Below are 17,992 nucleotides of genomic sequence, written 5' to 3' on the forward strand. Positions count from 1 at the left end.
AGGATCTCTTTGGCCCTTACCCGCAAGGTTTAGTACCATAGAAAAGTGCACGGACTGGTCAGTGTTAAGTGTGCTTACCAACAGTGCTCGGCATAAAAGGGAGTGCGAGGTTAGCACCCCACCTATCAGTGAACACGCACCCCGGCTGGACCAAAGCACAAGGGGCTCTAAGGGAACCTTGTGGCTCCATGCTATTGCAGGCTTTCCCTCTCTCACAAAACCTCGCTTGATCTGAGGCTGTGAAGCGATGTATTGCTGGAATACCCCACAATACGTGGCTTTGCATATGCTTAAGGTGCATCTCACAAAGGTGGTGCTAAACTGCGGTGGACGCTGGATTTACTGCAGGTTATTCACATGGAAAAAAGCCAGGACGAAGGGCATCCACGCAAAACTTTGCTTTACCGCTCGTCTACTTCAAGTAATAACTTCCAGTTATCCGTAAGCTGGGATATTAAATGTTGCTTTAGAGGTGCCCCTGAGAACATAACCATGCAATTACCGGTGCAGTCTGGAATATCTGCTTTAAATTGCTTTTTTAAAATATTAAAATATCGAAATACAGAACTTGTAACAGTTCTGGGTCAAATCAGCCATATTTACCTAGAGATCCACTGTGGGTAGGCATCACTTTTATAGAAGTGTTGAATTTTGTTTTAAAGCCATACGTGTTTTTTTTAGGACTCTGGACGTGTTGGAACTGTTTTTGTGTATTTATGAACATGTTTTATGTACTTTATTTTCACAGCATTTGGAAGAGCTAATAGCTTATTAGCCACCCCAGTTATATATACTGCTTATGGGAAAAAGAAAAAATGTCGGTGCGCTAAGCTAGTCACAGGCTCAAATAATACGAGGCCTACCAAACAGGTGTAAGCATGCTGCAAAAACAGTGTATTGGCTGTACAATGTATACAAAAAACAAAAACTGTCTGCGCTTCTTACCCTAATAAAGTTGGCAACAAATATGTAAACATAATATAAATGAGAGGTTTTGGTTATATGAATTGGCCAAAGCATAATTAAGCTCACCCGCCACGTCAAGGCACACTGCTTATGGGCTGTTATTTGACATCCTCTAATGTCATCTAATTTAGTGTTCTGCAAACTGTTTTTCCCTCCCCGTGACACACACACACATCTGTAACATCTCATATGGTTGCTATTCTATTCAGGTGCTAACACAGGAGAGCAGGTAGCTTGGGTCTTGGGGCAACCCCAACCAAGTGGCCCAGTATTGGATCCGAACACCAAATTTGAAGAACCTTGTTCTGATCGCATTAAACAAAAAAAAAAAGTTTTGACAGGTGGGTGATATGGGGCGGAATTGGGGGAAAGTTACCGGCTGTGAAAACACGTTCCTGTATTTTTGTTTTTAACACACAATCCGTAAAAGATTTTCAGATGTGGGTTCAACAGATACTATCGCAAATCTAATTATTTTTATGTAAATTGTGTCCTGTAAGAGTCAGAACATCTATGCTGTTTCTCCCAGCTGTTTATGAGCTGGAAATAAATGTACATTTCTTCACGTATCCCAAAAAGATGATCTTTCATGTAATGATACAGCAATGTAATGTACTTTTGTCAGCAATATTAGATCATAATCTGTCAGTCAGTGGGTTAAACCAGCTAATTTCTAGTAACATTTCGTTTGATGCTTGCTTGGGTTTTTTTTTTCTTTCTCTTTTTAAATTTGTCCAGTAAAATTGTACCATTAAGTAGTAAGTGAATATTGAAGAAAAGCATTAAAACTTTTGTTATACAAAAGTTAAACAAAATGTTATATCTAATTGCTCCACTTTGATAGATTGTGTGGTGGCAACTTGAGAGCATTCATTGATTTCTGTACCAATTGCATCTACAGCTTGGTGGCCCAGCCTGGCTTCATCCCCTGGTCTTCCCAACTGGAGTATAATCACCACAAAAGTAGAACACTATCTCAAAAACTGTCCCGTACGGAATTAAGTTAGTTGGCAGATATGGGGTTATTTTAAGTGATACACCAGGTTCCAAAACTGTGGCCTTAATGAATGTTCAACAAAAGATTTGAAATGCTAAAGGCATATAAGAAGGGCTGAGTTAGCCCAGCATGTGTGTATAGTTTTAGTGAAAACATTACAGCTCATCACTTCATGAGGAGAAGCTCACATCTAGAGAAGCTGGTGGCTTGAAATGGTAACTGTCTTTCAAAGTTGGTGAATAAACCCCTGTTTTTGCACAGGAATGGGTCCTAATTTTTTCTCCCCAATAATTAAGAGCAGACATGTCCCCTGTAACGCTCAGTAGCGAATAATACACTTTTGTTTGCAGTATTTTGTGTGGCGTTCTCCATAATGTTCATTAAGAAAAAGCCATTTTGAGCCATAATTCTCCTAACTGTATTCATTGTTAAAATAAAACCTTTGACTTTCAACACGGACAACGTTTGTGGACGTTTTACCTACAAAATGTTTGATAATCCATTCTCAAATGTTCTGAACATGGAGACTAATTGAATAAAATGTCTTGTTACACATTCGGTTATGTTAGAAGTCTAGATTTGTGAATGTTTAATGCTTCCGAACATTGTTTAGGACACTACCAGGCTAGAAATGTAAAATTGTCTGGGGCACTTTAAGGCCATGTACTATAACAAGCTAGTGGCAGCATGCTGGACACCCAGGGGTGCAGTGATAGGTAAGCGCTAGGTACACTAAGCATTTACCTGGTATACCTGACAATCATTCTGGGGTTGATTTAGGAGTTGGCCTAGAAAGCGTGCCCACATAACGAGCACAAATTGTTGGTATAGCGGTAAAATGTAGATAAATTAGAAAAACATAGCAGATATAGAAGAAACCCCTTAATGCTATCTTGGCGTTGGATTTTGCTCCTGTCGTTATCTTGTACTATTTGGTTCATCTCATATTAAAACTGTTAATTTGCACTCTATCCACTTTGTCCTTGCTTCATTACACACCCAACATACTGCAAGACAGACCAACAAAAAAACAGGCCGTTTAATATTGCTTATTGTGTTATTGCACATATTGTACATTGACGTGAAACCAGTCTGACAAAAAAGGTCTTGTTTCACTTGACTTTTGGCTGCTTAATGCAGTGAATTTGTGGCAGGAAACCGCACGGCGGAGACGGTCCCCGGATCTCCTGGGCATGGAGGCACGTGGTAGTAGTAAAGCAGCAGCTCATATAGGGAGTGCCTGAAGGTAGGCCAGAGGGAGAGGTGTGTGTGTGCGCGCCTGTGCCTGTGTAAGCATATGGTGTTGGAATAGGTGTGTAGTTGGAATATGACCTAGATTATGTTAGAATGCGGTGTTAATGTGTGTCTGTTACACTCACACTGACTCTAAAACCATACCAGATTGTGTTAGCATGACTATGCGTTAGTATCTGGTGTTAGGAGTGTCAAGGGTGAGCCTAGGGTTAGTAGCACCTGGGAGGGGAAAGGGTGTGTGTTGGGAGGGTATGTATGTGTATGTTCATGATTTTGAGTGTGTTAGAGCAAGTTAGCTTTATGTTTATCCCGTGCATATTTCATGTGGGGGTTAACATCAAGGCCACTTGAGTTCCTCCCCACCAGACTCATCTACCATGTCTTTATGGATAAACTGTTGCCACAATGTTGGAAGCATACAGTTCTCTAAAATGTCTTTGTATGCTTTTACATTACACATGACTGGAACTAAGGGGTCTAGCCCAAACCCTAAGAAACAGCCCAGACAATTATCTCTCCTCCACCAAACCTTTGCTATGCATTCCAGTAGGTTGTGTGCTCCTGGCATCGGGCCATCAGAATTTCAGATGAAGCTTGATTCATCACTCAAGAGAACAGTGGTGGTGTGCTTCTCTGCCATGGACACCCATTTCATGAAGCTCCTGATGCACAATGTTTGTTCTTGCATGGTCCGCCATTACATGGCTGAGCTGTGATAGTTCACAAACTGACTTATGACAAAGGTGGCATCCTATGACAGTGCCAAGTTTAATGTCACTATGTTTGTGTCGATGACTATGGAGATGCTGTTTAGGGGTTTCAAAATGTAAATATTAATTTAGGGGGAAAAAAAAGAAAAAGCCTGAAGATAAGACTACCCTATAGGAAAAAAAGTTTTACTGGTAAATATTTACATGTAAACTATTTTTTCATATTTAATAAATGATTGAGAAAAAATTCTTGTTTTTATTTCCTTTTATTTGCCAACCTGCCCCCTAGTTATGCATACCTACCCCCAGTCTTGCCACTGCCCAACAGAAATGCCTTATACCCCTTATATGCCACTGTGCCGCATCCCCAGACTTGTCACCTGTGCTTTAGACTCCCTGGTGTCTAGTGTGGGCAGCCGATGGACGATGCATGTAGACAACCTCCGTCATAGAAACCCCGGCAGAAGTGCCAGGCAGAAGTAGTCTGCATGCAGCGCACAGACATTCATCGACTCCAAGAGAGGAGGATCCAGGTCCCCTGCAGCGCTGTGGGGGATCTGCATCTTAGTCTATTTGATGCCAGAATATAAGCATTTGCTCTGAAAAAAAACCTTGTCTTAAATTTGAGAAAATTCGGTGTGTATATATATATATATATACATATATATATTTTGAAATACCGTATTTGCTCGATTAGAAGACGAGGTTTTTTCAGAGCAAATGCTCAAATAGGTCTGACTATGAGACTAAGATCCAGATCCCCCGCAGCGCTGCAGGGGACCTGGATCCTCTTGTCTTATGCCCCCCATTTAACACCCCCCCCCAAAAAAAAAAAAAAAAAACTCATCGGTGCTTCTGATTCCCTGGTGTGTAGTTGGGGCAACGGGTAGACGTCTACGCGATTCGCCCTTCCCCGGCTGTCAGTAATCAGAGTTCCCCACACCGCTGCTGGGAATTCTCTCTGACAGTCGGAGGGTGTATGCGCGATGGAAGCAGACAACCCCCACTACTAAGAGCATCTCCTTCCAGCTGCAGCGGAAGTTGCCTACGTGAATCGCGTAGACGTCTACACGCTGCCCCAACTACACACCAGGGAGTCAGAAACACCGGTAAGTTTGGGGGGCGGAGTGTTAAAAGGGGGGGCATAAGGCAATTCTGTAGGCAGAGTGCTCTATGATATGCCTTTTAACCCCCTTAATGCCACTGACTCCAGATATGCCTTTTAACCCTCTATACGCCACTCTGCCTCCTGAAATGCCTTATACCTCCCTATATGCCACTCTCCCCCATGATATACCTTTTAAGCCCCTAAATGCCAGAGTGGCATATAGGGGTATAAGGCATTTCTGGAGGCAGAGTGTCAAGCCTGGGGGCAGATGTGCATAACTGGGGGCAGGTTGGAAAATAAAAGGAAATAAAAAAAAAATATATTTTTCTCAATCATAGCTTTTATTTAAAAAAATAGTTTACATGAATTAACATTTACTAGTAAAACTTTTTTCCTATAGGGTCGTCTTATATTAAGGCTTTTTCTTTTTTTTCCCTAAATTAATATTCAGATTTTGGGGAGTCGTCTTATAATCAGGGTCTTATAATCGAGCAAATACGGTAGTATTGCTCGGCGTGCCCTGATTCTTTGCTCTGTTGTATGTACATATTGATCAATTCAGATGCACCCAGAAATCCCTTTCTGTATTTGTTGTGTACATTTGCATAAATATAAAAATGGTTTGTCTGGAAAAACAATATAGTCTTGGGTACACTGTGGTTGAAAAAATATATAGTAAAAATGCAAAAAAAAGTTCCAGGCTTTACGATACAATATAGCCCTAGTAAGGAAGAGTTTAGTAACATATCCAAGTTAAACATCACAGGAATTAATGAGATTTGTTTATACAAATTTAGTGTATTTCGTTCCAAATCACAAAATGTAACGCGTCACGAACAGGATTCGAACCTGTGCGGGGAAACCCCATTGGATTTCGAGTCCAACGCCTTAACCACTCGGCCACCGTGACTGTCAGCCAACGGCCCCGTAGTACTTCCTGACACAGATCGTATACGCAGCTCTAAACGAACAGCTGATACTGGCTTCTTGGTTGGCACAGAATGCATCGCTATTTAACCACTTCTGTGCTGGAAGACGTAAATGAGGCGCTTTGTTGGAACGTTCGAATCCTCCAACAGACCAAATGCCAGGCGGCTCGTACAAAGCATGCTTTATACGGGCGCCGGGCACGTCACGACTGGCTTCTTAGTTCGAGGGATCCTGACTTATCTAAATACAATTAAAGGCACATTTTAAAGTGAGCAGCAGAGAAAGCGGGGTAGATCTCATATATACACTTGGCGCGTTCCAATTGGATGCAGCCTAGTTATGCAGAAATACGAATTGAGTGATTGCAACTTTCAGTCACAGCCCATGTCTGTTAGCACTGCTGTTGTTAGCAGATATACGTGTTATTAGTATGTTCTGTGCTGAGCAGAGAAATCTGATGTGTGGGGGGGGTCGGTGGGTTTGGGGACGGGGGGGATGAGCAAACAGTAACCAAGCAATAAGGATGGTTTGACCATAGCCCTGCTATCCTGAGTGTGACCGCTAGGTGTCACCACGATCTAACGAGCTGCTTTGTAATTGGTCGAATGCTTCACGTTCCACTCGCTGGTTCGGCCGCCGCTACCTTGCTAAGCTTCTCGCCGTTTGTCAGATGCCCTCGTGACCTTTCGCGGTGTCCCCATTTGGCCGCTAGCTGTCCACCGCCCGCTGTGGGACAGTCCCCGTTTTGCCGCTAGGTGTCCACCACCCACCGTCGAACTGTGCCCCGTTTGGCCGCTAGGTGTCTCACTGTTCACGGGTTGGAGGTGCCGGGCATACTGGCAGAAGATGGCGGTGCGGAAGAAGGACGGCGGCCCGAATGTGAAATTTTACGAGTCCTCCGACACTATTTCTCAGTTCGACAATGTGCGGCTGTGGCTGGGAAAGAACTACAAGAAGGTAGCGGATAAGAGGGTTCGGAGTCCTGAGGGAAACTGCCCTGCATGACTCCTTCTCGGTCTGCACACCGAGAACAAAGAACCGGGCCCGAGCAGGGGGTGACACGAAACCGGGGCGCGGGGGCACGACCGAACCCCAAAATGTGACCTGCCAGACATTCATGTCCGGGTCAAAGGGCCTTTCTCTCGGCCACAGTTCTGTGGATAAGGCGAAACTTGTCCGGCAGCAGGGAGTGGGTTGCGCAAGGCCTACATGCTGCCGGTCGTCGGGTTGCCTTTAAATAATAGTAATAAAACCTTTAAATAGGATATGGGTGCCTGTCTGAGAGATATTAGTCAACGGCAATCCTACCCCTAGATGTCACCCGTTAATGGTATTGATACATGGACGAATCTATGATCCCGAACGCGCAGGACGTCTGGGCAGAAGCATCCCCTTTATCACAAGAGACGCTTCTTAAAGCGTGCGTCCCGTTAACGACATATAACACCGTGAGCCCGATGAGGACTGTCACCTCGCTCCAAAATAAATACCCCTCCCCCACGCTCTCATTCATTAGCTCAGCTGTCCTGTCAAAACACAGGTTAATCCCCCCAGGCTAGCCCGTCATGTGACTGCTGCCCCTCACTAGGCACTGATCACGATTACTTGCATGTTCAGACATTCTTGTGTCACCCTTTTAAAACCCCCAGTGATGCAGATCCGAGTATAGAGGAGGATTGCGAAAGATGCATTTTTATTTTGTTAAAAAAAATAAAACACATTTGCATGCTAATTGCCATATTTCTCTGGAAATAGGTATGTTTTGATTTAAGGGAAGAAATGTACAAAACCATATTAATTACGTAATGTTTTGTGATGCTGGGAGACATTCCGGGAGTTCTTAGGGCAGCGGTGAGACGTCTCCTATGGGATCCTATATTTAAATGTACAATCAGGCTGTGAATGCATTAGGAATTCTTATTCAATATTAATATGGGGGCGATCTATAATCGGAATAATGTATGCTGCGCAAGGTGAAGGGCAAGCAGATTAAGTTGTAATGTTTACAAATGTGTTTGGTTGTAGCACGTGGCTGCGTGCTTTTAATCCCCAGACTTACCTTTGACCTAGTGTCAGCGAGGCTGCCGCGTGCATGCTTCCATTCATGTGCCAACATTTCACTTTCACTGCTCCGTCCTCACAGTTCTTCCAGTAACAAAAGAGTGCAGTTTTAAAGCACGCTTTGCCAAATGCTGTCATTTGTTCGATTGCTCTGAGCAGTTGATACAGTTTACTTTAGTTATCTGCTTCTCGGGCCGTAGAGATGGCAAATGTATGCACCAATGTATGTAGAAATGTACTATTTCATGAGTTTCCTTCTGTAAATGTAACGGAATGAAACAGCAGGGCTAAACTATTGCTTGTAGGTTAGATCAGGACTCTTTAAGTGCCTCGTAGGCGTTTTACATTTAAAAATGTTTAAACCCTCGCAAACAATTGGAGTGTGTCTATTAACGTTTTAAGAGCAGGTAGCTTGATGTGCCCCAGATACAGTAGACAGGGTTGTTTGTTTGATAGACCTTGTTGAGGAGAGCAATTAAGTAAATACTGCAGATTTATAACAGTCGAGGCATTTAGAGGACATACTTGGTGATGTACAGTATCCTTGCCTGTTTTCTTGCTTACCGTGCTGACCGCGGCCGATCGCTTGCTTCTCTGCAGTACATCCAAGCAGAACCTCCAACCAACAAGTCGTTGTCCAGCCTGGTGGTGCAGTTGCTGCAGTTCCAAGAGGAGGTGTTCGGGAAGCATGTCAGCAATGCGCCTCTCACTAAATTGCCTGTAAGTATCTCCAGTTTATTAATTGGCGTTGATCAAATACCCTGATACTAAGCAAGCACCAGAAAATATTATACAATTGTGAAGTTGAAGGTGTTTTGGCTTATTTTTGAAGATCATTAGGCAGTTAATGCCATTGGGTGTGAGTGGCTGTTCTGCATTTAGGCAAATACACCGTATTAGCGTTTTAATTCCATGTACTGATATATCATTCCATCCACTTTCAATAGCCTAGATTTAACCCATTTATTTTCTAGCTAATTAATGCTTCTAGTTCCATTTTATTTGTTAGCACACAGATAAATTCAGTGGTACGTAACAGAGTTATTTCATTTTCCTTCCCCAATTCACAGATGAAATGCTTTTTGGACTTCAAGGTTGGAGGGGCTTTGTGCCACATCCTCGCTGCTGCCTATAAATTCAAGAGTGACCAGGGATGGTAGGTTATATTCTTTTCACTAGATAGATTATGAAGATTATGACTATCTTAATGCTAAGACTTTTTTCTAATATCAGCTACATCAGGAACAGCTATCTTGTTTTACCAGCATTCCTCACACAAGGAACTTTTGTGATCACGTTGCCTGTAACGGGATTTCTAAATTGGCCAATCACAGATATCATAAAGTTCTTCACTTGCATCCGGGGATATGTCACCAACAATGAGAGAGCAATCAGTGTGACACAGTGTATCTGGACCCGATGAAGTTGCCTAATAATAATGTTGCTTTGATCTACACTATTAATTTAGACACAGATGCAGTATAAAGTATGCTAAAAAACAGGATGGCAGCCTTGTACAAAAATATTGGTTTGTATTTTTCCATATATTTAAAAAAAAAACATGAGTCTGTAACAATAATTATTTAATGATAGATTGTGAAAACATAACAAAATGCACAACAGTCCATAGTTGACAAAAAATGATGAATAGAGGTGTACATATCACAGTGTATCTGATACATCTCCAGTAATGCATTTATTTCCCCTGTAGGCGCAGGTTTGATTTCCAGAATCCTTCTCGAATGGACCGGAATGTAGAAATGTTCATGAACATTGAAAAGTCTCTTGTACAAGTGAGTCCTTCTTTTCAAGTGTAATGGGGTTCTGTCTGTGTCCTATTCTATGAGCTGGGTCTCTATTAAGCTATGTCTTGCTTTGTTATGTCTAGATTACAGTAAGTGTTAATGATTGTCCTTGAGGGCAGTGTTTCCTCTAAGGTGTGTGGCATCATGGAAATAGAAGAAGTATTTTTGTATAGGTTTTCTTTGATTGGCTTTTGGTTTTATGCTGTTTACAAAAGGCGCTCTTTCACCTACTCTACACTTATCTTCGTGCAACAATACTGCTTAATTTGCCAAATTTTGCCTTATTCATATTGTTTTCACAGAATACCTAAATTATGTGTGATTCAAAAACAGTGATAGGCTTTTGCAGTAGAAATTAAACAGTCTCCTTAAAAGTGGCGTGTACTTGTATGAGGAAAGAATATAATGACAGATTTGCCTGACTTTTAGTAGCGCTCCATGAACGTTTTGTCTAACTGGAACACCACCCTTTAGTGATTGTTTAATTTCATGTTTGTCTTTTGTCTCACTCCCATAGAATAATTGCTTATCAAGACCAAACATATACCTGCATCCAGAAATCGACACAAAACTCCAGAGCAAGCTGAAAGACATAGTGAAGCGACATCAGGTGTGGCGTTAGGCTGTTTGATACTTGGGTCCTGGGACACGATGACCTCCTCTCCAGATACATTCTTCTGTTTCTGCAGCCGGAGTTTTTCCTTCGAGTGTTTAGTGTTTACTATTGTTCTAAACTACATTGTGATTCTTATTAGTAGCTATTTGGCTGTTACTAATGTATGTAATCCATTTCTTTCCTCACATTGTTACAAATACGGTAGACACACAAATAGAAGAAAACACAAAAACATTTCGGATAGATACATATGTATCAAAGAAAACAAATACCTTCTTTCTAATACTGCTTGTGAAGAGGTTCTATTATGGAGTTGTATGGAGTTATGTGTAAAGAGCTAATGTGATGCAATCACTAGGGCAACACTCCAGTCCTCTTTTAACATAACGCTAATTGTTTTTAACATTTAACATAACATGCATTTCCCGATAAGGGAAATCTAAAACTTTGAGGCCTCCCCCAGACGACTGTTCAACTTTTTTTCTACCATTTCCAATGTGATCTGACAACGCTTGGAATTTTTCTAGGGTACATTGACAGAAGATAAAAGCCATGCCTCCCACGTGGTTGTTCCAGTTCCTAGCAACTTGGAAGAAGGTATACATTGATTTCACTCTCATATAACATGGCAAGTACACTGCATGCAACCCATGATTTAATTCTGTACCTTGGTGTAGAGTGATATATGATTGTCGAAATTTGCATTGTGGGAACATTTGGCTAACTCATGTTGTACCATCACAATTTTGCTCTTCTGCTTCATCTCTCTTATTTGCAGAGGAGTGGGTGCGACCTATAATGAAGAGAGACAAGCAGGTTCTCCTCCACTGGGGTTATTATCCAGACAGGTAGGATTTGTTTTTCTGTAACATGAAATTGTAGCTTTTTATCTTAAACATACAGTATGTGTATCTATGGATTGGTTAGGCCATACATTTTATATTTAATAAATGTAACATAAAACTTTAAAAACGATATTGGAATTGAATGGTTTTTGTGGCATGCAGCATACATTTAAGAAAGCAGTTTGTACTTAAGAATGATTGACCTCTACAGCAGGGGCGTCCAACCTGGGGCCCTCCAGCTGCTGCAGGACTACATCTCCTACCCTCCTCAGCCAGCCCCATAGCTGAAAGAGCATTATGGGAGATGTAGTCCTGCAGCAGCTGGAGGGCCCGCAGGTTGGATGCCCCTGTTCTACAGTATCTACAACAGCAATACCAGTGCAGAAAACACAAACTCTATGTACTTATTTCTTGTGCTTTACTGTAAACCAAAGTAAACGTTAGTTCTTCTGTCAACGGCGTTCACGTGGCAGATAATTTATATGCCTCCGGATATGATATGAAACAAGACTCGGCGCTTTGGTGTTGATAGTATAGGTTAATTGCAAAGGAATTTGCGTTGTGTAACCGTTTCAATGATCATTTATTGTTTTGTTCTTTTCCATCTTAGTTATGACACATGGATTCCTGCCAGTGAGGTTGAAGCTGCTGTGGAAGATGCTCCCACGCCTGAGAAACCACGCAAGGTAAACCCAGCAGAAATATGTGTTATAGTTTTGTGTAGATTAAATTAAAACATCACAAAATATCTTCTACAAAAATAAGGTAGAATTCTTCTTTAGACACTCCTAATTGAGGTCTCTTATGACAGCTAAATCTTTATTGGGGTGGAATGTAGCGTTTCATTATTTCACTGCTTTCTGTGTTTTAATTATCAGATTTTGCTGTCTGTGTAGTAAGCCTTCTATTTCCCCACATGGGCTCATTTCAAAGAGGGATACTTTTAATTGACTTACCAATTGTCTGCTCACAACCTGAGATACTGTTGATTTTTTTTGAGTAGGTTCATGCCAAGTGGATTTTGGATACTGACTCATTTAATGAGTGGATGAATGAGGAAGACTATGAGGTGAATGATGAGAGAAGCCCACTAGCTCGCCGTAAAAAAATTTCTGCAAAGACCTTGACTGATGAGGTAAGAATCGGATTATAACGTCTTTAACCCGTTAAGGACCAATTATGTGCCTAGCACAATGATATTGAGACATTCAGCAACACCAAAAAAAACTGTAGGGGGACCCGTGTGATCACTCTATGGAGCAATCGCATTCACCCCATGTTGTAGACACTGTAGAGGTCAATCACCCTTTTGAACAGATTCCCGCAAAATGACTGAATTCTGTGTGTTAGTAGTTTGACAAAGGCTGGTGGTAATATGAGTGCATTGAAAGTCTTAAAATACCAGCATTTATTATTATTATTTATTGTTTTATATAGCGCCATCAAATTTCTTAGCACTGTACAAAGGGAAAACAGGACATAACAAGTAGTATGTAACATAACAATTTGACTTACAGAAACAACAGGTGAGAAGGGCCCTGCTCAAATGAGCTATTTGAAATATTCTGGTATACCTGATATATGGATTCAGAGAGTAAATTAAATTGGCTGGCTTCAAAGATGTCCCAATTAGGACATGGGCACAGGATGACCAAAAAATGCTGGGTGTTTCTGAACTCAGGACAAATATTAGAATCTATTTAGCAGGGTTTGTCAAATGAAAAACTTTAAATATTTTTTATATAGTAAATTAGATGATATAATCAAAAAATGGTATCTAAAGAAAGCCCTTCTTGTCCTGAAATAAAACAATATATGATTTGTGTGGATACACTAAATAGGTAAGAAGAAAATTACAACCAAATACAAACACTGCAGAAATGTTAAAACACCCTCGGTCATTAAAGGGTACAAAAATAATAAAGGATGAGGATCCACTTATGACACCCTGTTACCATTAAGGTGTTTTTCAACTGTGAATGGAGACATTTGTCTAGAAGTAACACAGTTTGCAAACCATTCCACAGCAATCCAAAGCTTTATGACTTTTTCTAATATAGCAGAAACTGTTAGGAAAACTGTTAGATTTCTGTTCATGCATGGGAATATGATCAGTTATTACATTACAATAATATTACTTTATATGATGTAGGTGGGAATTGGGTAATATTTAATGTTCAAAATGGCTTTAGTTGGTTTGTCTCATTTGATTACCTGTAATCTATGCGCAGGTAAGCAGTCCTGACTCAGACCGCCGGGACAAGAAAGGACCCAATTACAAGAAGAGAAAACGTTCGCCCTCTCCTCCCCCAAGTGTGGAGGCAAAAAAGAAGAACATCAAAAAAGGGTGAGTTCCTGCCCTCAAACTGAGCATTGTAATTCAGTGTGGTCTGCGATTGTAACCCATGTTCCCAATATCAGTAGTATTAAACAAATAAGTAAGTAGAAGACAAGGAAGGTAAATACAGTAATACCTATCATTGATAAGGAACTTATATCATCTGCATTTAAATGTATAGTACAGCCAGCCCCCCATTACACAGTTTGCAGTTACAGAGTTTGTAGGTGAAATATGAATTATCCTATGTATTGTTTCCATTTCTCTTATATAAAATATAAATATGCACACATGGCCGGCTCTGCTCCTGCTATTTACTTACGGAGGCTTTCATTTTGTAGACCTTCTACTCCATATACCAAATCTAAGAGAGGTCATAGAGAAGAGGAGCAAGAAGATTTGACCAAGGACATGGATGAGCCTTCTCCCGTGCCTAATGTAGAAGAAGTTACACTTCCGAAAACAGGTAAAGAAAAAAAATCTCACGCAAGCTCATCCCTTTTTAATCTGTATTGTTTAATGCTTTTTTTATTGCCTTAGTCAACACCAAGAAAGATTCTGAGTCTGCACCGGTGAAAGGAGGGACGGTGACAGATTTAGGTGAGAGCTCTATATGTGTTGGCGTTGTGGCTGTAACTATAAATGCATATAACTATTTTCACTATTAAATTGAAAAACCAGTTAAATCATTTGCGTCCAAGCACGCATATTCAGCATCCCTAGCCCTGCATCCCTCAGGCCATGGAGTTTGAACCCCCTTGACTTACTAGTGTCCTCTCTTAAAGGAATAGTCATCCGATCGAGTCATATTTATATACCGAGTGAGAAGAATGGTGTATTCCATAACAAAACCACTAAGTACAACAGACTATTTCAGTTCATGCGTGTCTGTGTATGTTTAGTGATTAGCAGGTCTGTGTAAACTCTTTGTATTGTAATCCCTTTGATTTTTTTTTCAGATGAACAGGAGGATGAGAGTATGGAGGCTGTGACCAAGGTAACACTCAACAATATGACAAAAGCTTAACTAGCCACTCATCGCTTATTGCGGGTTGTTGTTAAAAGTCACTGGCAAAAACGAATTCAGTAAATTAATCACTTCGCTTATCTTATATGGGCCTTGTAGGAGGAGGATGACAATTCCTCAGGGAACAAAAGTGAACAAATTAAGACATCGGACCTTCACGAGGACAACGTGACAGAACAAACTCATCATATTATCATCCCCAGCTATGCTGCTTGGTTTGATTATAATAGGTAATTAATGTAGTCCTTTCCTTCGTTCCACTGTTCATACTAAACCTCCCATTCACACATCACAAATGTCTTACGCAATTTCTCTTCACATCAGTCTTCCACTTCTTGCCCTTATAGATCAGGGCTTTATAGAATATTAATATAATGCTAATTCAGCTAGTAATAGAACTAAGGCAGAGAGTATGTGTCTTTTATTTAACTGTTTATTAAAATATATAACAATTTTTTTTGTGAGTAAATGGGATCGCTAGAGTCCACGTAAGTGTGTAGAACACCTGGGAAAGTAGATTTTTTTTTTCTTTCTTCATTTTGTACTTCCACTTATAATTTCACACTTGATTCCAGTCCTTCTTGCCAAGCCAACTACAACATTTTTAATTCATTTACGAAGAGCCATCTAAACCAGATAAACATACAGTGTGTCTCCACTGAGTACTGGTAATTACAAACATGAAGGGGTTAAAAAACATTGGAACATCTTTCTGCCGTTTTTACATTTGATCTCCCTTCTCCAGCCTATAGCACATTGTTCATGTCTCTGAGGTGCGCTGTATTCACGTATACCCAACTGCTTTCACCCATGCCTTTTCAAACAATTCCCATTTATCTGCCGTCTATGCCAGTAGTTTCTCTTCTGCCATCTTTCTGTATTCTCTAGTTCGTTCGTGCTTTCACGTCCACCTCCCTGTCTTTTCACAGTGTACATGCTATCGAGCGGCGGGCCCTTCCAGAATTTTTCAACGGCAAGAACAAATCAAAAACACCAGAGATGTGAGTTTTTCACAACATTTGTTGTTTTGTTGGTAATGCCTGTATCACTTATAAGCTACTAAATGCAATACTCGCCATACTGACACATAACTGGATAATAATGTGTGGTGTCCGCTGGATAACATTTGAACAATGTTAAAGTAAAATTGTGTTTCTCTTTTATGTAGTTACCTGGCATATCGAAACTTCATGATTGATACTTACCGCCTGAACCCCCAGGAATACCTCACCTCCACGGCCTGTCGTCGCAACTTGGCAGGAGATGTCTGTGCAATCATGAGGTGTGGATGACATTCAAGTCACTTGAAGTTCAAGTTCACATGAACTTCAAATCAAAGGAATAAAAGACACTGACCAACAGGGACATTGGCAGAGAAGCTGTGCAAAAATACTGGTCATCTTTGCACCCATCAATGTGTGTCAGATCCTGGGTGGTTATATGGGGGAGTTGTGTAGTATTTGTCGACACTAATGCAGAATATGGTTGTCCCAGCTTTTGTGGTGTTCTTATTTCAGGGTTCACGCCTTCCTAGAACAGTGGGGTCTCATTAACTACCAAGTGGATGCAGAGTCCCGTCCGACTCCTATGGGGCCACCACCTACATCACATTTCCATGTCTTAGCTGATACCCCTTCAGGACTGGTTCCTTTGCAGCCCAAAACACCACAGGTAGACTTGTTTTAAAACTGCCCTTTCATATTTTGGTCATTGCTTCTTCATTCAATCTTTCTGTTACTTTGGCTACATCATAATGCGGTTTGTGTTCTTGTTCTCCTTGATGTTCCTTCTACTTCATCTTAAATGTGTTATTTTTGCCACCCTTTTCTGCTATTCAGAAATACATAATTGTAATTTTTAACTGACCTGACTGGAGTTTTTCCATTTGCTCTCATCCAACAGACCTCCGCATCTCAACAAATGCTGAATTTCCCTGATAAGGGTAAAGAGAAGCCAGGCGATTTACAAAATTTTGGCTTGCGGACAGATATGTACAGCAAGAAGAACACGACATCCAAAGTGAGGCCTGAAAAATGCTCCTTTTCAGCTGGGACTGTTTGGGTTTTTGTTTACTTGTAATTTGAAGTTCCATAGAATGAATAAAGAATTGGAACTTAGAGCTTTCGCTTACACTAGTGTATCTGGACCAGAATGTTGAGAGACACTTTTCCCCATCATTATGATCCCATAGATTATGTAAAAGAAGATTCATTGTTTTCTATAGCACCATCATATTCCATAGCGCTGTACAATGGTACATGTTATAAGCAGTATTTTTGACTTTCTTTTACATTCTGAGATATGCTTTCACCCTGCTACATTCTAGAACTATTTTCTTTTAATTGTATGTATTACACCGCTTACCACAGTGTGTTGTAATCTAAATACTTTTTATAGACGATGATCCATCTCTTTCCAAGTTCCTTCTGAGAATACAGTGTGAAACTTGACCTCGTGTTAAATCGTTTTCTGTTTGTCATAGAGTAAAGCTGCAGCAAGTGCCACCCGGGAATGGACGGAGCAGGAGACGCTACTGCTGCTTGAGGTGAATATTGACCTGTGTAGAGAATCTGGATACCGCATTTGCGTTTGAGAGGATCTAGTGTGCTATTGTTTGTTTTCTCTTCCACTCAGGCACTGGAAATGTACAAGGATGACTGGAACAAGGTGTCTGAACACGTGGGAAGCCGCACTCAGGACGAGTGCATCTTGCATTTCCTGCGGCTGCCAATTGAGGATCCCTATCTTGAGGACTCTGAGGCCTCATTGGGACCTTTGGCTTATCAGCCCATACCCTTCAGCCAATCAGGAAATCCCGTGATGAGCACGGTAGCTTTCCTCGCATCGGTGGTGGATCCCAGAGTGGCATCTGCAGCAGCTAAATCTGCGCTGGGTACGTTTGGTTACTTTCTGAGAATGGTAAAACGAATCTGGAAATTATAAAACTACCCTTTTATAGACAGGTTCTACAGGAAACTGTATTTTGTGTTTTGGTTGTAGTGCTAAATGAATGTTTTTGTTGAGGTTTTAAATATAAAGGATCACAAAACTTTTCTTTCACTTATTCCAGAGGAATTTTCCAAGATGAAGGAAGAAGTTCCCACAGCATTGGTGGAAGCTCATGTGCGGAAAGTGGAAGATGCAGCGAAAATGACTGGGAAAGCAGATCCCAACTTTGGGCTGGAGAGCAGCGGCATTGCAGGAACCGCATGCGAAGAAAATGAGAGGATAGGTGAGTTATAGGGTACACATATCAGACTATTCTGCTATAATAATGCTGCAACGGACCTTAATATGAATGCTAATCCTGGAATAACCCCAGGAACAGTAACGTC

The 17,992-nt window shown here is 41.0% G+C and overlaps 1 protein-coding gene and 1 non-coding gene across 3 annotated transcripts in view; one reads left to right on the plus strand and one right to left on the minus strand.

Moving 5' to 3' along the window:
- Window positions 1-5,863: 5,863 nt before the first annotated feature.
- Window positions 5,864-5,945, minus strand: TRNAS-CGA (transfer RNA serine (anticodon CGA)). Its single transcript has one exon. It is a non-coding gene; the product is annotated as a tRNA-Ser (tRNA).
- An 847-nt stretch (window positions 5,946-6,792) lies between these two features.
- The window catches only part of SMARCC2 (SWI/SNF related, matrix associated, actin dependent regulator of chromatin subfamily c member 2), a 19,747-nt gene continuing 8,547 nt past the window's right edge, over window positions 6,793-17,992 (plus strand). For both annotated transcript variants that reach the window (XM_053455619.1, XM_053455620.1), the window contains exons 1-21: window positions 6,793-6,922; window positions 8,627-8,746; window positions 9,097-9,182; window positions 9,738-9,819; window positions 10,349-10,441; window positions 10,975-11,044; window positions 11,226-11,295; window positions 11,903-11,978; window positions 12,296-12,427; window positions 13,524-13,639; window positions 13,972-14,096; window positions 14,171-14,230; window positions 14,590-14,627; window positions 14,757-14,887; window positions 15,587-15,658; window positions 15,826-15,939; window positions 16,175-16,328; window positions 16,560-16,676; window positions 17,140-17,202; window positions 17,292-17,550; window positions 17,728-17,889. In XM_053455619.1, the coding sequence (XP_053311594.1) occupies window positions 6,812-6,922; window positions 8,627-8,746; window positions 9,097-9,182; window positions 9,738-9,819; window positions 10,349-10,441; window positions 10,975-11,044; window positions 11,226-11,295; window positions 11,903-11,978; window positions 12,296-12,427; window positions 13,524-13,639; window positions 13,972-14,096; window positions 14,171-14,230; window positions 14,590-14,627; window positions 14,757-14,887; window positions 15,587-15,658; window positions 15,826-15,939; window positions 16,175-16,328; window positions 16,560-16,676; window positions 17,140-17,202; window positions 17,292-17,550; window positions 17,728-17,889 (2,251 nt within the window). In that variant the 5' untranslated portion in view covers window positions 6,793-6,811. The remainder of the gene's footprint in view (window positions 6,923-8,626; window positions 8,747-9,096; window positions 9,183-9,737; window positions 9,820-10,348; window positions 10,442-10,974; window positions 11,045-11,225; window positions 11,296-11,902; window positions 11,979-12,295; window positions 12,428-13,523; window positions 13,640-13,971; window positions 14,097-14,170; window positions 14,231-14,589; window positions 14,628-14,756; window positions 14,888-15,586; window positions 15,659-15,825; window positions 15,940-16,174; window positions 16,329-16,559; window positions 16,677-17,139; window positions 17,203-17,291; window positions 17,551-17,727; window positions 17,890-17,992) is intronic.

The sequence above is a fragment of the Spea bombifrons genome, chromosome 2, assembly GCF_027358695.1.
Source record: "Spea bombifrons isolate aSpeBom1 chromosome 2, aSpeBom1.2.pri, whole genome shotgun sequence".
NCBI lineage: Eukaryota > Metazoa > Chordata > Amphibia > Anura > Pelobatidae > Spea > Spea bombifrons.